We start from the raw sequence: 21,984 nt of genomic DNA on the forward strand, positions 1-21,984 counted from the left end.
CAGAAAAAAATATTATCCAACTAATGTACATTAAGGAAAATTCTAAGGCTTATTAGTCAAGAAAAATATATAGGTTTCAATGACTTTTCTTCCAATATGGTCCAATTTATATATGCTGACATATTAATGGGTGCTAGGTAGGTAACACAATAAATAAGCTTCATTTTCTTTGCTAAAAAAATCTACCTATTTAAATTGATAAAAGCCTCAAAGGGTGTTTTTTCCATGAAAGTTATCTCTAGTAGTTAAAATGTTATACTGCTTATGCAGAATTCATTTAGAATGCAAGGATATGACTTACAAATGTCTTTGAATCTTTCACATAAATATGCATGCATGCCATTTATAACAGTAGCCTTGATGAGAACACACTGTAACTGGCTGGGAGAAACGCTTAAGAGGCTTATATTAAAACAGAATATAGAATGGTGGTTAGAAATCACAGAACAGGTGACACCTTATTCTGATAACCTGGTGATAAAAAGTGTAGGCTATGATGTATAGATGGTGGTAGGGTTACTACTTTAGGATATAAACAGAATGATATTTGTATGAAATTACAAAGCATTATGCAGGGAACCCAATATAAAATTAAAAGTTAATATCCCCAGGCCAAGTAAATGCATTTTCATTATAATTTACACATTGATTCATGTATATAAAATGTAGTAGGAATTCAGTTACCTTAATTACCAAAGAAGCATTCAAAAGTTTAATCTATTACTTCAAACACAACAGAAAGGGTATTACATGTTTTACCATACACTGTTTAATGACATCACTTCTTGAAAGTATAATTCAAATTGAAAAAGATGAGGTATAACTTTTATAACATTAAATCTGAGCCACATGAATAATATTGATAGGCTCTGCAGAGGATAAAAAAAATGGAAGTTCTGCTAAAATCTCAGCCTTAAGGAGGTTATAACTATCTGCTCCACACCTTCTCTGTCTAGGATCCAATACATAAGGATCTCATTCTGAAATGTTGTATCAGTACAGAAAAAAGAAAAATTTAAATGTCCCTTTCCTTAAAAAATAAAAATCAAATGCATATTTAGAAAATGTATGAATTAGGAAAGAAATAGGGATTTAGTGGAAAAAGAAAAATGAAGTAAAATATAGTTTGAGCATCCCTCTCTGAAATACTTAGAGTCAGAAAAATTCAGATTTTGAATGTTTTTCTGATTTTGGAATATTGCATATACAACAATGAGATGTACTGGAGATGGGATCAAAGTCTAAAGATGAAACTCATGTGTGTTTCATATATATGTTATACTTGTACACACAGCCTGAAAGGTAATTTTATTCAATGTTTTTAATGTACCCGAGTTTTAGCAGCAACTCATCACATGGGGTGACATGGAATTTTCAACTTGTGTAACCATGTTTTCTAAACATTTTGAACTCTGGAGCACTTTGGATTTCAGATTTTCAAATTAGGAATGCTCAACCTGTATTCTACTTTCAAAAAGTACTAAGAAGGAAGCCAGTGAGTTTCAGATCACTGTAAGCAAGAAAACAATAAAAATCCAACAGTAGTTTAGTTTCAATTGAGGGAAGAACCTCTTGTAATACTCTCTATTCATCCCTACTTTTACCCGTAATTGGAGAAGGAAGAGCATGTCTAGAAATACATAGATCTGTCATATTCAGAAATAACTTACTGGGGCCGGCATGGTGGCATAGCTGGTAAAGCTGCCACCTGTGGAATCCCATATGGGCACCAGTTCCAGTACCGGCTGCTCTACTACCAATCCAGCTCCCTGGGAAAGCAGTGGAAGATGGTCCAAGTCCTTGGGCCACTGCACCCATGCGGGAGACCCATAAGAAGCTTCTGGTTCCTGGCTTCAGATCAGCCAAGCTCTGCCCATTGCAGCCATCTGGGGAGTGAACCAGCAGACAGAAGACTTTCCTCTCTGTCTCCCCAACCCCCTCCATTCTTTTCTCTCTCTCTAACTCTGCCTTTCAAATAAATAAATCTTTAAAAAAGAAATAACTTACTTTCAAATTTATAACATTCTCACCTCCATTAATAAAATCATGTATTTAAGAAATATAAACTTGACAATTCCTACTTTTAACGGCATATTAGACTGGAAACTGGGAAGGACCTCCTATTAATACCAAAAACTAGATCTTGTATGAAACTTAATTTTGAATGCATTGATGATACTCAATGAAAAAAAATATGTATAGGAAGCACCTCATTCCCAAACATACACACATATACACAATGCAACCCCTGAGCTGATATCAAAGCTTTGAGCAATAAACACTGCAAAAACAAAAATGAAAAAACAAGAATCATGGCCAGTATCTAATGGGAACTATATGTGTGGCTCCATTATTAAGTGAAAATTCCCTGAAGAGAACTAACATGACCCCAAATCTGTAATGCCATATGGATAAAGCAAATATAAACAATCCCTGAAGGAAAGCACCCTTGATTTGAGGCCCAGATTAAAATCAACCAGATGTAAACTCTCAAAGATAAGCATTGCACAAATAAACCTGTAAGACAAATCAATACAAATAATACAAGGCATTATCAGATCATTATGAACTTTAAGCTTTCAACTTTACAGAAAAAGAATGTAATATATCTATATGAAATTTTAAAAGAAGTAATCTTGAAAAATTAACAAGAGAATATCAAAAATGACAAGATGAGTGGGACAGGAATATGGTCCAGTAGTTAAGATACTCATGTGCCCTAACAAAGTACCTAGGTTCAAGTCTTGATTTTCCTCCTATTTCTAGCCTCTTGCTAATAGGGACCTTGGAGGCAGCAGGTGATGGCTAAAGTAATCAAGTCCCTGACACCCACATAGGAGGCCTAGATTGCATTCCTAAGTACTGGTGGCAGCCTGGCTCAGCCTTGGTGGTTGTGGGCATTTGAGGAGTGAACCAACAGAGGCTTAATCATATATCTTGAAGAAACCGACAAGGAAGAGGAGAGATCAGAACTTCTAAAAATCTTGATGTGAATGGAAGGGGATAGGGAGCGGGAAAGGGGAGGGTTGCGGGTGGGAGGGAAGTTATCGGAGGGGGGAAGCCATTGTAAACCATAAGCTGTACATTGGAAATTTATATTCATTAAATAAAAGTTTAAAAAAAATAAAAAATAAATAAATAAAAATGAAAGACAAAAATATTAGAGTAACAAAATAAATGAGGGGCAGGTGTTTGACATAGCAATTAACTTGCTGCTTGGGATATCCACCTGGTATTCCAGATCAGAATGCCTGGGATCAAGACCCTGCTGTGCTCCCAATCCCAGCTACCTGCTAATGCATACGCTGGGAAATAACAAATGATGGATCAAGTGTTTGGGTCCCTACCACCCACTAGGGTGACTCAGATTGAGTTCCTGGCTCGGAGCTTCAGCCTGGTTCAGGCTGAAGAATGTTGTGGGCATTCTAGGAGGGAAGCAATAGATAGATGGGAGCTCCTCTGTCTCTCAAATAAAAACAAAAGAGGATTAATCACATGCCTTTAAAAACAATGACAAAGTGCAGGACTTTTTAAAGCAGACCTTTTAAAAATAGAAGATAAAAATACTGAAATAAAAAAATGAATGGGGGTAAGGATTTGATGTAACAGTCAGATGTTGCTTGAGACCCCTATATCCCATATCAAAGTGCCTGGGTTCAAGTCTAGGCTATGTTCGCAATTCCAGCTTCTTGCTAATGCACACCCTGGGAGGCAGCAATTGATGGCTAAAATGCTTGAATCCCTGCTATCTATGTGAGAGACCTGGACTGAGTCCAGAGTCCTGGCTTCAGCCTGGCCCAGTCCCAGCTGTTGTGGGCATTTCAGGAGTGAAGCAGATAGATGGGAGATCTATCAGTCTGTCTGCCTGCCTTCCAAATAAAGAAAAATAAAATTAAAGAAACACGAATGGGATAAACTGCAGGTTAGACACGAGTAAAGAGAATTAGCAAACTGGAGTATAGATCTTAATGAAGTAAGAAGAATACAGCCAAAAAAAAAAAAAAAACAAGAAGATAGAAAACATGAAGATTAATAGATACAGAAGAGAGAATGCTATGTTCTATAACATCTCTATTTCAGTTTCCAAAACAGGTGAGCAGAGAGAAAATGGAGGAAAAACAGCACTTGTAAATACATTGGCTGATCATTTCCCAAAATGATCACGGCATAAATTTGCAGAAAGAGGAAACCGAATGCATTTGTTTGAACCATATGAGACGATAGATCAAAAAGTAGTTGAATACTATTAATTTCATATAGTTCAATCTATTTTAAGATAAATACAAAGAAACTAACACCAAAGATTCATGGCAGTAAAAATCCAGAATGCAAAAGACAACTGCCTTAAAAATAGCCTAAGAGAAAAGAGACATCACGAATAAAGAAATGACAAATTAGCCTAACATCAAAGATTTCAACAGTAAAAATGGAACATATATGACAGTGGAATAAAATTTTAAAGTACTGAAAGAAAAGAACTGTCAACTCAGAATTGTTTACCTAGTAAACCTTCACTCAAGACAAAAAGGCAAAAAAAAAAGTTATTTTCAGATACACACAAACTAGGAAGCATTTACTACCAACAGATGTAAACTAGAGGAACTTTTTAAATTATACACTTGAGAAAAAAGGAACAGACTCTTGTTAGAAAGACTCATCATACTCAATAAAAGACAGAGATTGTCAGATGGGATAAAAGACATGCAATAATATGCTAATCAAAGCCTTAGAGGCTCAGAAAAGTTGAAAATTAAAACATTAGGCAAGCAGACTAAGAAAAAAATGAAGCATTGTTACAGGATGGAGAAAGTCAGCAGACAATGTAAAAGATTAAGTTAAGAGAGATTAAATAATTATACATTTCTATGACTTTAGTAAATTGCTTGAAAATAAATATAAACTAAGTATTTATAGAATAATACAGAGAAATTGGTAAAGCCAACAATATAATGGGAGATTTCAAAATACTTCTCCATGATTGTGGATCAAAGAACAAAAAAAAAAACTCAATAAAGGTTGAAAATTACAACTTGAAGATTAAATTATTAGACCATGAGACCGACATCCAGCAACTAGATAAATATGTTCTCAAGCACACATGGAGAATTATAAAACCTAATGATATATTAGTCCGTAAAATATATATCAACAAAGTTCAAAGAACTGATGCCATAAAAGCACAATTTCTATCCATAATACAGTTAAATTTTATGCTAAGAGCAGAAGAATAAACCAGATGACTTTTAAATATCTCACAATAACTAATGGGTCAATGAAGAAATTATAATGGAAATTAAAACACTCAGAACTAAAAGATAATGAAAATACGTAAGAAATGTGTTATATGCAGAAAAGTAATTAGAGAGGGAACAGCACTGTGGCTCAGAGGGTTAAGCCACCACCTGTGCTGCCAACATCCTATAAGGACACCAGTTCAAGTCCCAGCTGCTCCACTTCCAATACAATTCCCTGCCAATGTGTCTGGGAAAGAAGCAGAAGATTACCTAAATGCTTGGGCCCCTGACACCAACATGGGACACCCGGATGAAGCTTCTGTCTTTTGGTTTCGGCCTGGCCCAGCCCCAGCCATTACAGCCATTTGGGGAGTGAGTGGATAGAAAATCGATCTCTCTCTCACTCCTTGCCTCCTTCCCTCCCTCTCCCTCCCTGTCTCTATGTCTCTCCCTCTGTCTCTGTAACTCTGCCTTTCTAATGAATAAAGATTTTTTTTAAAGTTTTAAAAAAGAAAATTAGAGAGAATTTTATAATCTTAAATGATTATGTTAGAAAATGTTCAAGACAGTATTTCATTCATTGAGTTTCATCCTAAGAATTGTCTAGGGCAGGAGAGGGGAAGGATGATCCGAATAAAATCGAAAGAAAGCAAAATGTAGGAGATAATAAACAGTAGAATTAATGTACTATGACACAAATTTATAATACTATTTATAATAGAAAAATATTATGTGTAATAGAAAAAATAAAAATCTACAGTTGATTCTGGTAAAACATAATAGAAAGGTTGTAAAACTTGTCCCACTTTACATAGCTAAGACATGGACATGCCAGGATTTAAATTCAGGCAGTCTGTCTCCATAGACCCAGTTCTTAATAACTGTGCTTTACTACGTCCTAAAAATAGTTAATTATAAAAAGCTTCTGCATTTAACTACATTCATCTATATTCATCGTAATTGCCTCCATGTACCATAAATATCATAAAAGCAAATCCATGTAAAACATATAACTGAGAAAAGATCAGTATTCAGACTATATTTTAAAACTCCTATAAATCAATAAGAACAAAAGAGAACAGCCTAATAAATAAATAGGGAAAAGACACAAGCAAGGATCCCTCAGAAAGTGAAAACACAAATGACAAATAAACATATGAGAAGAGGCACAACTTCACAGGTTATCAGAGAAATGCAAAATACAATATGATGATATTTATGTGTCAACCTGACAAAAATTTTAAAATGTAGTAAACATGTAGAACTATGGGAATCTTATACATTGCTAGTAGGATGTAATTGGTACAATCCTCTAGAGAAACAACTGGACCACTATGTTATAACATATTAAACATTCACATATGCCATGACTCAGGTGTTATACACCTAGTTATGTATCCTAGAGTAATTTACAAAGTTCACAGAGGGGAAGGTGTTAGCATAATGGCTAAGGCACTGCTTGCGATGCCCAAAACCCATATCAATGTATCCTGGCTTGAGTTGTGGCTCTGCTCCCAATCCCAGGTTCCTACTAACACACACCATGCAAGGCATCAGGTGATGACTCAAGTAATTGGGTTCCTGCCATTCATATGGAAGACCTGGATTGAGTTCCTGGCTGCCAGCTTTGGCCTGGCCCAGTCCTGGCTGTTGCAGGTATTTGGGGAGTGAACACATGGAAGGGAGATTTCTCTGAATGCGTGTCTCTCTCTGGCAAATAAATACATTTAAAAAATAGTTTATGAAAAAAATGGAATTAAAAAATAAATTTAGTTCAGTGCAAAATAATTTTGAAATTCAATAGATTTTTTTTACAATACACATATTCCATGAACTTTTGGAAAACCTCTTGTATAGTCTAAGACATACACAAGGATGTCACGAACAGCAAAAGACTGGAAAGCTCTTGTGCCCGTCAACATAAAAATAAGGAAATGGATTGTAGCATATTCACAATGAAGTACTATATAGCAATGAAAATAAACTATAATTATATACAAGGATGCTATCTTGAAACACAACACTCAGTGGAAAAAAGAATTAACATTGTTTTTATGAAGCTCTGTCATTACAATGCTTAAAAAAGAGGCCAAAATTCACCTATCACATAAGTAGGTAGGGAGGCAACTACGATTATAAAAAAAAAAAAAAAACTTGAACAAAATGTATATTCACATATATGAAATCTTGAACAAATCTTATTTTGGTTTTTCTAATTTCCTTTGTTAATTAAGTATGAACTTCAGAAGACACAAGAGAATCAATGCCAAACTCACCTGCAGAAACACTGTGGGAGTTCTCCTTGGCCATATAAAGGAAACAAAAATGGAGTGTTGCCATATCGCCCAAGACAGTGAAGAAAGTTTTTCGTAGCTTTGAGGCCATCTAAGGTAGTGGTGGTTGTCTCCGATGTCATTGCAATCGAATGCAGTACAAAATATTGCAGGTTGGGGGTTAATTTTTGAGTTTTTAAATATTCAGAAAATGCAATCTCTTCATAGCCTGTGAAAAGAAAGATGAAAATTTATCAATTAAAATTGGACCTAAATTTCTATTTAAAATCACTCCCAAAAATATGAGATTAAGTCTGTCTAAAAGACTTCACAAACAACTCTGGTGGTAATATTATTATTAAATTTTGGACAGTGATTGATCTTGGGGTGGAAAGACAATCTCACTATCCGTATTAGATCATTGGCACAATTTTTATGCTTTAAATGATGAATTTTTGTTTTGTATTTTATGGATGTAAAAAACAGAAAATCATTAAACAACTCAATGAGTTGCCATAGCTGGCAATAATGTCACTTTATTAACTTGAAAAACTGCAGAATAAAACCAAAAATTGCACCTGAAAATATTAAATATGACAAAATGGAAATTTACTAATGAAATGACACATGATTCATGAAATGCATATTTCTTACTAAAACTTACAGCACTCAACTATGACTAAAAAGTAATTAAACGAGTTTCTATATGGCTCCTAGAATTGGTCTTCTTGTTATACAATCACACTTCAAAACATAAGAGACCCCTAAACTAAGAACAGAAAACAATGTAATTGGAATGATAGCAGTAGGAAACACAATCTCATAAAAAAATTCAAAACATTTATAAATAAAAATTATAAAAAAACACTGAGAGAACATATGGACTTGCAAATTTAAGAACAGTAATAACAGACTTATTATTTCTTCAGAGAAAAAAAATACTGCTGTACTTCTCAGTTTAACTTTATAAATTAGTAATAGTGTATTCCAATACTGAGTAACAATTTCAGCTGAACACACTTAAAAGTGTTTAGCTCTGGGGTTGGTGCTGTGGCGTAGTGGGTTAATCCTGCAGCTGTGGAACTGGCATCCCATATGGGCACCGGTTCTAGTCCTGGCTGCTCCCCTTCTGATCTAGCTCTCTGCTATGGCTTGGGAAAGCAGTAGAAGACAGGCCAAGCACTTGGGCTCCTGCACCAGTGTGGGAGACAAAGCAGCAGCTCCTGGCTTCAGATTGGCCCAGGTGCAGCCATTGGAGAAGTGAACCAATGGATGGAAGACCTTTGTCTGTGTCTCTCCCTCAAACTGTAACTCTACCACTCAAATAAATAAAATCTTTTTTGAAAAAAAAAAAAGTATATAGCTCTGATGCTGAAATGATGCATTGAATGTGCAACAAACTGAAGTAACAGGTCCTAGATCACACAGTGAAATGAGTCACATCCAAGACCAGAAACCACGTCTTCGAATCTAGTGGCTTCTCTGATGTACCATATGCCTTTTTATATTTTGTCAATAAAAATGAATATTTCAAGATTCCAAGCATAAGTATACTTGGAAATTATTAAGTATACATCTTACTTCTGATGAGAAAAAAATAACATGACAAAAGACAACATCATCTATGAAGAGCCAGTTGATAGCAGTATTTAACAACACTAAAAATTTAAGGCTGGTACAGAATTTGTAAGATGAAGAAAATATCGGCAGTGTAGCTGCAGTAGCCATTAGCCACATGTTGCTACAGAGCACTTGAAATCTGGATAGTGAGATTGAGTAATTGTATTTTAATTATATTTTTTAATTTAGTTTTTTAAATACTACATGTTGCTAATAACCTACTAAATAGTCCAGGAATAGAAAGCATTTTAAAGCAGTAATAAGTAGCTCGTTAAATCAGAGAAATACAAATATTCTCTATACCCTTTAAGATATCCATCATTTTCTTTTTTAACCCCAGTCTTTGACTTGAAAAATTTTGTGGCATAAAAAGTTGCACAGGTTATACTTTAGAAGAAAATGAGTATTCCCCCCCAAAATGAAAACTAATCAAGATTTTAGGCTGGCGCCGCGGCTCACTAGACTAATCCTCCGCCTTGTGGCGCCGGCACACCGGGTTCTAGTCCCGGTCGGGGCACCCATCCTGTCCTGGTTGCCCCTCTTCCAGGCCAGCTCTCTGCTGTGGCCAGGGAGTGCAGTGGAGGATGGCCCAAGTGCTTGGGCCCTGCACCCCATGGGAGACCAGGATAAGCACCTGGCTCCTGCCATCGGAACAGCGCGGTGTGCCGGCCGCAGCACGCTACCGCGGCGGCCATTGGAGGGTGAACCAACGGCAAAAGGAAGACCTTTCTCTCTATCTCTCTCTCTCACTGTCCACTCTGCCTGTCAAAAAAAAAAATTAAAAAAAAAAGATTTTAGGGATTTTACTTTTTCTTTTGTAATTGCATAAAAAATGGGAAAATAACTAAAGCAGAATTTCAATGTGAAGACTTTTTTGCTATAATCATTAATTTTAAAGGTACTGTTAATTTAGCATGTTTCCCTACATCTTTCCTCAAGTATCTTCTACCATGAATTCCCTTTTAATGAACTGTAGGAAATTTAAAATAAATTCCTACAACTTATTGTAAAAAAAAGATCAAATAACTGGAGAATGCAATTAAATAAAAACCAATACCTTTATATTCATCAGGATGTTCCTCATATTCCATGCAAAATGTAAGAAATTTCATTAACATTCGCTTTTCTACCATACTAAGTTGTTTGCTGTTAAAAACATCTGCTCTGGAACAAGGAACCTGAAAAAAATATGACAATATTAAGAAACTGCTTCTTTATGATACAAGTATTACAAATAAAAATTTCTTCCCTTACATATACAGGATTATTTCCATTCTGGTCAGAATATTCCATGTTACCTTCCGTCTAGTTCTAATGGCATCTCTGTTAACTTCAGAGCTAATTAACTTGTGAGTTCTCTTTCTTAATTCTTCCAAGTTGCTAATCATGCCACTGAAAGGCCAATGGCATATCACCCTTACCAGGAAAGAAGTGACAGCTTAAATCTACCAGTGCTGCCTGAAACTAATACTTTTTCAATACCAACATTAAGCTGTGGAATAACTCATGAGAAAATTAACATGAGAAACTGTAACTGAGCAAAGCTTACACTTTGCACTTGTAAATCACTTGGCAGGATTAGAATTTACTGCTTTACCAAGGGGTAACAATCTTACTGCTTATCCTTCCAAAACAACCCATAATAACTTCAGCTCATAACCAGATACAATATTTGGTAAGCACAGTACCTGTTCCACTCTTCCTTCTCGAAATGCAAGAATCCTGGTAATATTTTTAAACTCTGCATATCGACTAACATTAGATTTGATAAGAAGATCAATGAGCAATCCCCGAGAATAGAGCAGCTGTACAAAGAAAATATTTTAGAGAATAAGATAAAAGGTGCAACAGCAGAAAATTGATAAGTGCTAAATATACAAAATTCAGTTATATTTTAAATTATTTATAAAAATTATACCTTTAAATATTATAGTACATATTATAATTTATGACAACTTCATAACTGATTATCTAAAACTCAAAATCAAAAAACCTGTAAAAATGATCCATACTGATATAAGGCACTTCTGTCTTTATCTGTCCCTGTTAATGTGAATATTCATACATTTCTCTGCAGAAATATTAGTGGGTTTAGACACAGAGTGCCTCTTGGACCCTGCTAAGAACATTACATAATACATACCATATCAGCAGTCTCAATATTAATTTATACTATATTTTTTAGAAGTCTGAATGATAAGACATACTAGGCCCCAAGGAATTAGATAAGGGACTGTAGGCTAGGTGGTTGTAAAAAATCAGTCTGATGGACTTCCCCAACCCACCAAAAACGAAAGAGATTAGCGATGCACTTCCACTAAAATACTCCAATAACAAGGTCCCTCTATAATCCAAGCAGTCTTGGTTTACATGAGGTATGTGTTTGTCAATAAGTAAGAATGACAGTTACTTCCAGCACGTATACAAAGGATTGATTTAATCTTTCAAAATCTCTCATAACTACTCTCAGAAACACAAAAACAATAATTTAAACAGTATTATCTGTCATACTGTGAATTTAGCCATATGGTTAAATGCTAAATGTTTGGTTAAATAATGTCTATAAGTTGATAAATGTTAACAACGTAAATGTGGGGCCGGCACAGTGGCATAGTGGATTAAGCCTCTGCCTGCGGTGCCGGCATCCCATATGGGAACCAGTTTGAATCCCGGCTGCTCCTCTTTTCTGATCCAGTTCTCTGCTTATGGCCTGGGAAAGCAGCGGAAGATGGTCCATGTGCTTGAGCTCTTGCACCCATGTGGGAGACCAGGAAGAAGCTACCTGGCACCTGGCTTCAGATCAGCCCAGCTCCGGCCATTGCGGCCATTTGGGGAGTAAACCAGTGGATGGAAGTGCTCTCTCTCTCTCTCTAACTCCGCCTCTCAAATAATACATAAATATATCTTTAAAAAATTTTAAAATTAAAAAAGTGCTACACTATAATATATGAGGGTGAGGAGATAAAATTAGCTTTAGTATACAAATATAAACATAATCTCAAAAACCAATCTTAATCAATTCATCAAATATCCAACAGGTTAAGAAATACTTTCTGTATATCAGTAGAAGCTAACTGAAATTTTATAAAAGGTCAGTATTGTTTAAAACAAACAAAATGGGCATCACATTTTTTTAAGCAAATCTGATTATTCTGACTAAATATGGCATGTTACTTGATTAGATTCCTCTTAACACACCATACAACCAATATAGCTCATACTTTTAAGAATATAATGCCATTTTAATACTATAATAATAATAAACACAGGCACTTCAAAAATCTCATTTGTTTAAAAAATAAATATTTAGGCCGGCGCCGCGGCTCACTAGGCTAATCCTCCGCCTGCGACACCGGCACACCGGGTTCTAGTCCCGGTCGGGGCACCGGATTCTGTCCCAGTTGCCCCTCTTCCAGGCCAGCTCTCTGCTGTGGCCTGGGAGTGCAGTAGAGGATGGCCCAAGTGCTTGGGCCCTGCACCCCATGGGAGACCAGGAGAAACACCTGGCTCCTGCCATCGGATCAGCGGGGTGCGCCGGCCGCAGTGCGCTGGCCACAGTGGCCATTGGAGGGTGAACCAACACAAAGGAAGACCTTTCTGTCTCTCTCTCTCTCTCACTGTCCACTCTGCCTGTCAAAAACAAAACAAAACAAAATAAAACAAAAAAATAAATAGAAAACAAATATTTGTAAGAATCCCTCAAAAGCCATAATCACAAATATAAACATATGTAAAATGTATCTTCATGTAATAAAATCTAGTAATATTTAAGATATAATGCCAGCTTCAAAAATGCATTTGGCCTTCTGCCACGTGTTCCATCATGTGCACGCTGGCAGTTGGTCACCCACCTCTATGAATTTATTTTCTCTGAATAAATTTGGCCTGGCTGTAGATTCATACACTGCCTCCTCTCTATTCTGTGCCGCTTTTCCTAACATCTATGGTGCCCCGCGTGAAGAGGGGAGCAAGGAATCAGCATCTTGCCCAAACCAGCCGCTCCTGCATCCTCTGGCCAGAGCCCTTGACCAGATCTCATCTCTGCACTCAACATCGGATCTCATTCTCAACCCATGGTATGGCTACTTGAGGTGAGCTGACCCTGAGTCAGTGATTTCAGAGCCAGCCAAGGAGCTACAAAGAATTCTTTCTCTTGGGGATTCGCCCTTCTCTCCCTGCCTTGAAATCTTGGAAGTGCTTCTTGGTACAAGAAAACAGTGCTTCTGAAGAAGTCAGCAGGCTGTGGGACTGGCTCTCTGCTACGGCCGGGAAAGCAATGGAAGATGGCCCAAGTGCTTGGGTCCCTGCCCCCGGTGGGCAGAAGCTCCTGGCTTCTGGCTTCTGATCGGCACAGCTCCGGCCACTGCGGCCATCTGGGGAGTGAACCAGCAGATGAAGACCAATCTCTTTCTCTCTCTGCCTTTCAAATAAATACATAAACCTTTGAAAATATATTTATATAAATATGAAAAATAATGTATAATTTTGACCTAAGAATAATTAGTGCATAAAAGGTATGATGCAATGTTCATTATTTCTTTTGTAAGAAGTACAATTTACTTTAGTTTTCAGAGTTGTTCTCTGGCAAGATATGGATTAAAATTACAACCATGGTTGTCTAATATCTTAGTTTCTTAAAAAATCTATAATTGTTAAAAATAAGTTAGTAAACACAAAAGATAAGTATTTTCAAATTCATGTACTGTTGTTTCTTAAAATATGTAAAATGCATTAGGCCTTTTAGTAAATATGTTTCATAAACTGTTGATATATGACAAACCATTTTAATTACTTTTAAGTAACTATGTGTTAAGATTCTATATGTTCTTTGAAATGTTTTATACTTAATTTAGAGGCTTTAAAAGATTATTGCAAAATGGAAATTAAAGAACCAGCAAGCAGGAGAGAGAGAAATATTTTGGAAGTTCCAGACATGAGAATGTGTCTTAGTAAGTAAAGCTACTTCAATTAAGGGGAAAAGTAAGCAATGTTTGACTTAAAGTGACACAGCTAATGTCCTTTAAGGAGGCAGAGGAATGATATAGAACAAATAATTGAGGAAATGCTATAGGTTTGTGGAAAAATCTTGCATGAGATTAATTTGAGATTAGAAGGAAATTATTACATGGGTTTCTATAACTTGGGCATTGTTATGAAAAGGTACACTGATATAGAACTAGGATTTATTCCCCTATATTAAAACAATAAAGTTTCTAAAAACATATACAGAAATATATTAGTAAGTATCTGCAAAGTGTCTTGATCTTCAATTTCAAAATCTTTTTCTAAATACATTTTCTCCTCTTAATAGTTTCTGCTTATATAGTTATTCCCTATGTCAATTTCCTAGCTATGTTCTATAAGCTATTTTATGTTCCTTGGATTCGACACTGTCATGGCCTGACTTGACATATAAAATGTTTATATAAAAAGCCATTTGCTTCGGATCAGCGAGATGCGCCGGCCGCAGTGGCCATTGGAGGGTGAACCAACGGCAAAAAGGAAGACCTTTCTCTCTGTCTCTCTCACTATCCACTCTGCCTGTCAAAAAAAAAAAAAAAGCCACTTGACTCTTTAATGACAAAAAAATGCATTTAAAAATACCATGTAAAAGTAAAAACAACTTTCAATTAGAGTTTTTTTTTTCTGAAGGTGTGCCATATTTAAACTTAAATCTTAATTTTACCATCCTCTGTGTGACCTACCACAGTCATTTCATAGTGATGAGGCTAAAGAATATGGTAATTGGATTAAAATGACTTGAACTAAATTTAATAATTTTAGCTGTCCTTGGCATTTTGGTTTCATAATTATTAGAGTTCAGACTAATGAAATGAATTTTAATTATCTTTAAGTATTTCCTCTTCGGTTACCTCCTCTTTCAGTCTGAACAGGATAATACTATGTATCTTATTTGACCAATTTAGCCTGATCTATTATTTTTACAAGGTTATATTCATGGTTATGGCTTGTAAACTGTAAAGCCCCAAAGTACTTGGGTCTTACACCATGAGAACTTTGGGATGGAATACACATAGAAATATCAAGAAGCTTGGAGATATCAAAAGGATTTTAGGAAAGAGGTAGGGCTTAAGATAGATATATATCAATCATCCTAAACTTAGATGTGTTAATGAAATTATTAGAACAGATGAAATTTCCAGGGAGTGCCCAAATACCCCAATAACATATAACACACTGCTTCACACCATTCAGTACTGAATAAATGTTCAGGAAATGAGAAACATTCTTTAAAATGACAAAAAAAAACCCTCTTAAAAAAAAATCCCCTGTGTTGCTATGGTTACAGTCTTTAGATACTTCTGCATTTTTGAAACAAAAACAATAATTATATTTATGAACCTATGAAAACACGCATGACAAAGTATAACTGCCTAATCGACTGCCTCTAGACTTTTTTTTTAATTTATTTACCCTAAGAGATCCAATATTGCTAACCAATAAATCCCGTGAAAATATCTGGATATCTCCTTCACAATCTACTCAAATGTCTCAGTTTCTAATTAAGCTTCTCCTTTCCACAACCAGTATTCATTTTCTTAGAAAGTTAAATAGTTTCCTACGCTAAGTCCTACAATTGATATAGCATTATTTTCTATCACTTTCCTGTGGAAAATGTATATTTCACATATTACATGTTAGACACATTTATGAAATAGCCTTGATTCTTAACTACATTTATATCATTATATCCCAATTTCTAAGTAGCTAACTCAAAATGAAATTTTCAGACAAAGCTCATTTACTATATGACTAGTTCAGTTTTTTGTTGAGTTTCTGTTGTTCACTTCTTTTTAGAATGCTGCTCATAAGAACTGGAAGGTTATTATTGTGTTAAGATTAAACTTCCATCTAGAGACAAATAACCAAGTTAAAATGGAAGGAATGCTAGATTTCAAAGCATGACAAGGTCAAAAGAGATGGAAAAAGCAGAATCATAGTTCAGAAATATGAAGTAGGATCAAAGCAATAGCCAACTCAGATCATGACAGAATCAGATACAAAGTGCTACATGATAAAAAAAAAAGGATAGTAAAAAGATATTCATATTTTCAGGCATCAAGTTCAAAGGGAACAGGAAAACAATATACAATTGCAGCAGCAAAATGTGAGGGGAATGCATTGGTCCCTTTCTTTCCCCTATCATTCGGAACTTGAGGAAAACTCAGTAAGTTTGAAAAGCCTAGTTTTGAGTCAAGTCTGATGTTATTCACTTCTCTTTAATTTCTCATAGTTTGCCTTTAACTTAAAGAGATTTGGTCTCTATTTTCACTCTAATTTTACCTAACCCTGTATCGTGAGCCTTTAAGATTATGATCTTTTATCCCACTGGTTTTCTAGACTCTTACACTAAGCCTTGCTTCCTAGAAACCCAAGGCAACTTCGTACCCTCCTAAGACCCAGGAAAACTTCTCTGAAGTCACACTAAAATTAATGTTAGAGTTAAGAGTGGAAACATAAAAGACAAAAGCATCTTTAGCATCTTCCCACTACTTAGTTATTCTCCAGAACCCTCAAACCTGAACACAGAATTTTCAAAAATGCACTGGTTCATCATATATCAAGGGTTAAAAAAAAGTTGACATAAAGTGACTGTCAAAAACATGGATTAGTAAATGGGTTCATTAGAGTGTTTTTAAATAGAATTCACACGTCCAAGCATTAGAAGAATATTCTGATGCACTATGTGGTTTAATACAAAAGTATTTAAGTACAAAAATATTTTTTAATTATAGATCAGAAAAGCACATTAAAAGCAGTTTAATGTGCACATTCTGAAATGCTTTCAATTTTTAAGGAATATTTTAAATGAATTATAAATTTCTGGTTAGTATCTCTTTATACAATAAATGCTCTGTATTTCAAATAAAATAATTAAAAATTGGATTTATGGACCCAGATGTTATGTTTAATCAATTAGAAGATAGCCTTGTTCTACGATAAGATGCGTAAAATCGGTACTTACCTTTGATACCAAATCAATATTAAATCTCCTGCCTTCTTTAATAATTTGTGAGTAAGTAATCCTATTTTTCTTTGGTTGCTCTATGGTGTCTGCTGCTGTAGGCACATTTGTGCTTGTTTCTTCTTCTGAAGTTTTATCATCACAATGGTCTCCTTTCTCCCCTGTTGCTTCAGCATCATTTACTTCTGGGGCACTCTCTGGATCACTGCTTGGAGTTTGTTCTGCGGACATTTCGCAGCTCACAATGCTTAATGACTCATCTTCTGTAGGCAGGCAGGCAGAATCTGCAGCTTCTGTGGAGTTCGCAGATGTCACAGATGCGTGATTTTTCTGCAATGCACCAGCTTCTTCAACATCTTCATGCAAATCCTGACTAATAAGAAATCGCAATAATTAACACCACGCTTTTGATAATTCTATCCTGCTACTTTTTAAAATATTGTTTAACTTTGCATGGCAATTTTTCTTTACCCTTTTTATCTTATAAAAGTGTATGTTCTGCCTTAGGTGAGCCAAACATTAAACATTTATCTGTAAGTTTTCAATGCAATATGAAACATAATTCAGATTTGATTAAAAAAAGAGTTGAGTTTAAAAGTCACACAATTATTTTTATTAATTTAAGGCAGACAAGGGAATTGTATTTAGAAGCAAATCAACTTAATGCTTAAGAGTATAGACTACAGAATTAACACATCCTCTAACCAGTTAGCTCTGTGAACATAGGCAAGATACTTACATTCTCTGAGACCTAAATTACTTCTCTATAACCTAGGAATAACATCACCTACCTCCCTTACAAAGTTGTTGTGAAGATCAAATGAAGTATTATATGCAAAGAATATGGCACAGTGCTGGGGACACAGTAAGTGTTCAATGATGGATATCAAAGATCATTACTACTGAGAATTCTTGACTTGGTGGTGTAACAGAGGTATAATCTTTAGTGAAGTGGGGGCAAAAATCTGCCATGAAAAGTTTAAATTGGTCTATCTCAATGTGTAATCGAACAAAATCTGTATTCTTTCCTGTCAACTATTGTTTCAGTATAGACATCTATCACTCTCCTGGAAGTTATTACTAGAGTTAACATTCTCAGTCTATCATTTTCTTGTCTGCATCATGAATTTCCCTATTATATTTCATCCTCCCCAGAATCCACTATTTTCACTGGATTTCCCTAATGCTCAATACCTGACCCAATTGTATGTGATAGTCTCTGGCAAGCAAACATCTGCTCATTGATATTCCAAGAACTAACAGTTGCCCTTCCTTATGTCAAATGTAAACCCCTCATAAAAATCTTCATCTTCCTGTCTCTAAACTAAACCATCTTCTTCATTTACTAATTTTCTGGTCTCATCCTCACCTACATTCCAACATGCTATCTCTGATCTCCGTGTTTTGGCCCAGACCATTTGTTTTTTCTGGATTAGCCTTTCCACTGCAAATAAAATCACAACTCTCCATTCCCAAACATAATCACATACTTTAACAATCTATCTATTTTAAGGAGAAGTTTAAATTTTACTTTCAAGAAGTCTTTCTTGATCCAACCATATTCAGTAACTCTGCTGCTCCATGCTCTTATAATACACAAATACTGCTTCCCTTGAAATTTTTAAAAAATCAATTCCTTTTTCATAGTCCTTGGTTGTCCAGCACATACTTTATTTTTAGAACTATATTTTTCTCTTGAGAAAAGACATGTACACCTCTTCCTTGTGTCCTTTTCACAATATCCACTGTACTGTTATATAATATATAGATGTGATATCTATTAAATACTTGAAGAATACATGATTTGCATATGCAATAGATTTTCTTTAAACAAACATATTTATAAAAACATAAAAGATTAGGTGAGGAAAACATGCTATATAATAAATGTAAAAAAGTAGGTATAGTGAAAAAATGAAGTACCTTATTAAAATTAACATAGTAACTACAACAAAACAGGAAATAGTGAAAGAATAATACTCAAACGTCAATGAAGTAAAATGCCTTATTTGCTGTTAAAGCAATTTTAATGAAATACAATGAAAAAAGGAATTTATATCATTAATGATACAGCAATATTTTTCAGAGTTAGGAAATTATAATGGGAAGAACATCCAACTTCTACTCCTAATGCCCTACTTGGGAGACATCAAGCAAGTCTCTTAATCTCTCAGAATCCTCATGTATAAAATGAAGATCAGGCACAGACAATTTTGTTTAGCACTTAAAATGCTGTTTAGGGTTTGATTCTTGGCTCCAGCTCCTGATTGCAGCTTCCTGCCAATATAGACCCTGGGAGGCAGAAATGGTGGATCAAACATTCTTGCCATTCACAGGAGAGACCTGGATTGAGTTCCCAGCTTCCAATCCAGCCCAGCCCAGACCACTGCAGGAATCAGAGAATGAACCAAAAAAAGGAAGCATGTGCTGTCTCTTTTGCTTGCTCCCTTTTACTCTCTGTGCTTAAATTTTTTAAATGGGGATCAATTCATCTGCCTTACCTTTGCATGAGACTGTTAAATGAGCTATTCTATGTTAAAAGTATTTTATAAACTCTAAAAAGTTCAATCAAATATAAGACATTAATCTAATTTAGGACATTCTAAAATTGTCTGCAAGTCAACAGGAATGATGAAAGCTCCTTGGCCACATAAACACGCAATAGCCCCACAGACATTAACAACATTAAAAATGAAGAGTGGCAATATGAAATGTGATTTGTCTGTTTTCTACATAATTGTTCATGCTCTGTATTCACTTTTGTTATTCTGAAAGCCAATAAAACTAAAGTGTGTTCCATAAGGGATCCAAAGTGACAACTTTCAGCAAAAGTTCCACGCCTGATCATTAAACTAAGAAATGACATGATAATTAATTATATTTTACAGGCAAGACAAAAAATAACAACCTCTCTTATTACAGACCATGATGATGACACCGTGTAAATGGAGCAAGCAACTGACCAGGTTAGTGGCTTTCTGCATTTTCCTTTGGAGGACTTTATAGAGTGAATGAAATGTATTAGCCAATATGAGACTATATAGAAGATATAAGTCAAAATACCACTTATTTAAAGGTATAAATTTTAAGGAAAGAAATAAATTTATTTTTTGGGAATTTGTTCTATATACATGAACTCTTGAGTTTCACTGCTCTCAACATAATTTGGTAGAATTCCAAATACCACAAAAACACAAGCAATAAAAACACAAAACATTGTCCTCAATTTCCACTAAAAATAACCATGGTATTTTGGCAGATTTGCCAACACTGAGGTTAATACCTAACAAGAAGTTATCAAGATACCAAAAAACTTCTAAAACTGTAATTCCTCAGTAAACAAAATTCTGATAATAAAAAGGGATATCTTCTTCCACGTTTAAAATTTTATATCTAAGAAAAGTCTTACCCTGAGGGTTATAGCCCTCCCAAAAAATGTTAGAATTTTATTAATTTAAATGTATTGAAAACTACAAAAACTTATTTATCAATTATAAAATAATGAGATTATAAGCCCTCAAAAGAACTTTTGTGTTTTTAACTATTATTTCTTATAAAAATTTCACTACCAAAATGGATTTCAAATTAAATCTAGTTCTCAGATTCTTTCCTCTACATAGTTAAATATTGAGGAACATTATCACTTAGAGTTGAGTAGATCTTTCAGCAAAAAAAAAAACCCACAAAAAGCTAAAACGGTATGGCTGGGAAGCATAGAAATAAATAAAAACTCATCATGAAGGAAACTAATGTGATAGATTTTTTAATAAAAGATTAGAAATTATAAAAAATAGATATAATGCTATCAATATTGTTAATTTGAATTCCACAGGCCATTCAACATACAGTATAACAATATTTTTGAGATGATTTTCACTAAGTATAACTGCTAAATACTGCTTTGCATAAATACATTTTTGATTGTCAAATCTATAAATTACCTTGAAATTTTGGAGGTATAAATTCTGGTATTATCTAATATTGCTTATAAATTAATGATACTAACAAAGAGCACCTCCAAGTGAATGTGTCTTATTAATGCCTTGTAATAGTCACCCTTTTAGATAAGTCAAATGAAAAACTGCCAACCAGCTGGTTAATCTATTCAGCACAGGTGTTCACTATTTATTGTTCAGCCATTTGCACCTTTTCCTCCAAAACACCTTGTTGTAGAGACTGTATTCTTCTGAGGTGTGCATTTTGTTCAAAGGCTATTCATTTCTAATTTGCATGATATATGTTATACAGCCACCCAGCTGTTCCTTACTGAGATAAACGTTTAAATGGTTACTTGTAAGAACTACAAAAAGACTATCCAAAAATTGTGGTTCTAGAAAAGAGAAATATTAAAAATACATTGTAGTCAACTTTGAATTGCTATAATATATTGATAGAAACATTTTCCTAATTATTACAAGTTTAAAACATTAACATATACTGTAGAATACAATTGAAATATTACCCTCTTGTCATATTTCTCCAAGCACTAAACTTTACAAGGTGGTACACAACAGGTACACTGGTTGCATACTCAGTAACCATTAACCTCTCCCTCCTTGCTATACCTCAATGTTGTTCCAGTATCAGACTGAAGGTATCGAGTCCTGGGGCTTGGATTTTGACTGCTCAAAACTAATTATGGTCATTTTACCTCCCTTTTGGTGGTGACTGATTTAGAAATGAGCATATTATTCAGTTTTAGCCAGTGAGATAAGGAAGAGTTTACTGGAGGCTCTTGGTAATGATTTTCCGTGGGAGGGGAAAAAAAAAGTGTGCACATGCTAGGAAAAACTCTTCCCCCTTCCATTCACGATTAGAGATTTCTATGGTCTGAGAATCTGTTTGGAAAGCTAAGAGAGGTGCAGAACAG

At 34.9% G+C, this 21,984-nt stretch overlaps 1 protein-coding gene across 1 annotated transcript in view; it reads right to left on the reverse strand.

The window, feature by feature from the left end:
• The window catches only part of CHM (CHM Rab escort protein), a 219,472-nt gene that overhangs the window by 108,424 nt on the left and 89,064 nt on the right, over positions 1 to 21,984 (reverse strand). Inside the window, exons 5-8 of the mRNA XM_062183692.1 lie at positions 17,115 to 17,487; positions 10,816 to 10,932; positions 10,185 to 10,305; positions 7,511 to 7,736 (exon numbers count right to left, since the gene is read on the reverse strand). Coding sequence (XP_062039676.1) covers positions 7,511 to 7,736; positions 10,185 to 10,305; positions 10,816 to 10,932; positions 17,115 to 17,487 — 837 coding nt within the window. The remainder of the gene's footprint in view (positions 1 to 7,510; positions 7,737 to 10,184; positions 10,306 to 10,815; positions 10,933 to 17,114; positions 17,488 to 21,984) is intronic.

This window comes from Lepus europaeus, chromosome X (genome assembly GCF_033115175.1).
Source record: "Lepus europaeus isolate LE1 chromosome X, mLepTim1.pri, whole genome shotgun sequence".
Classification (NCBI taxonomy): Eukaryota; Metazoa; Chordata; class Mammalia; order Lagomorpha; family Leporidae; genus Lepus; species Lepus europaeus.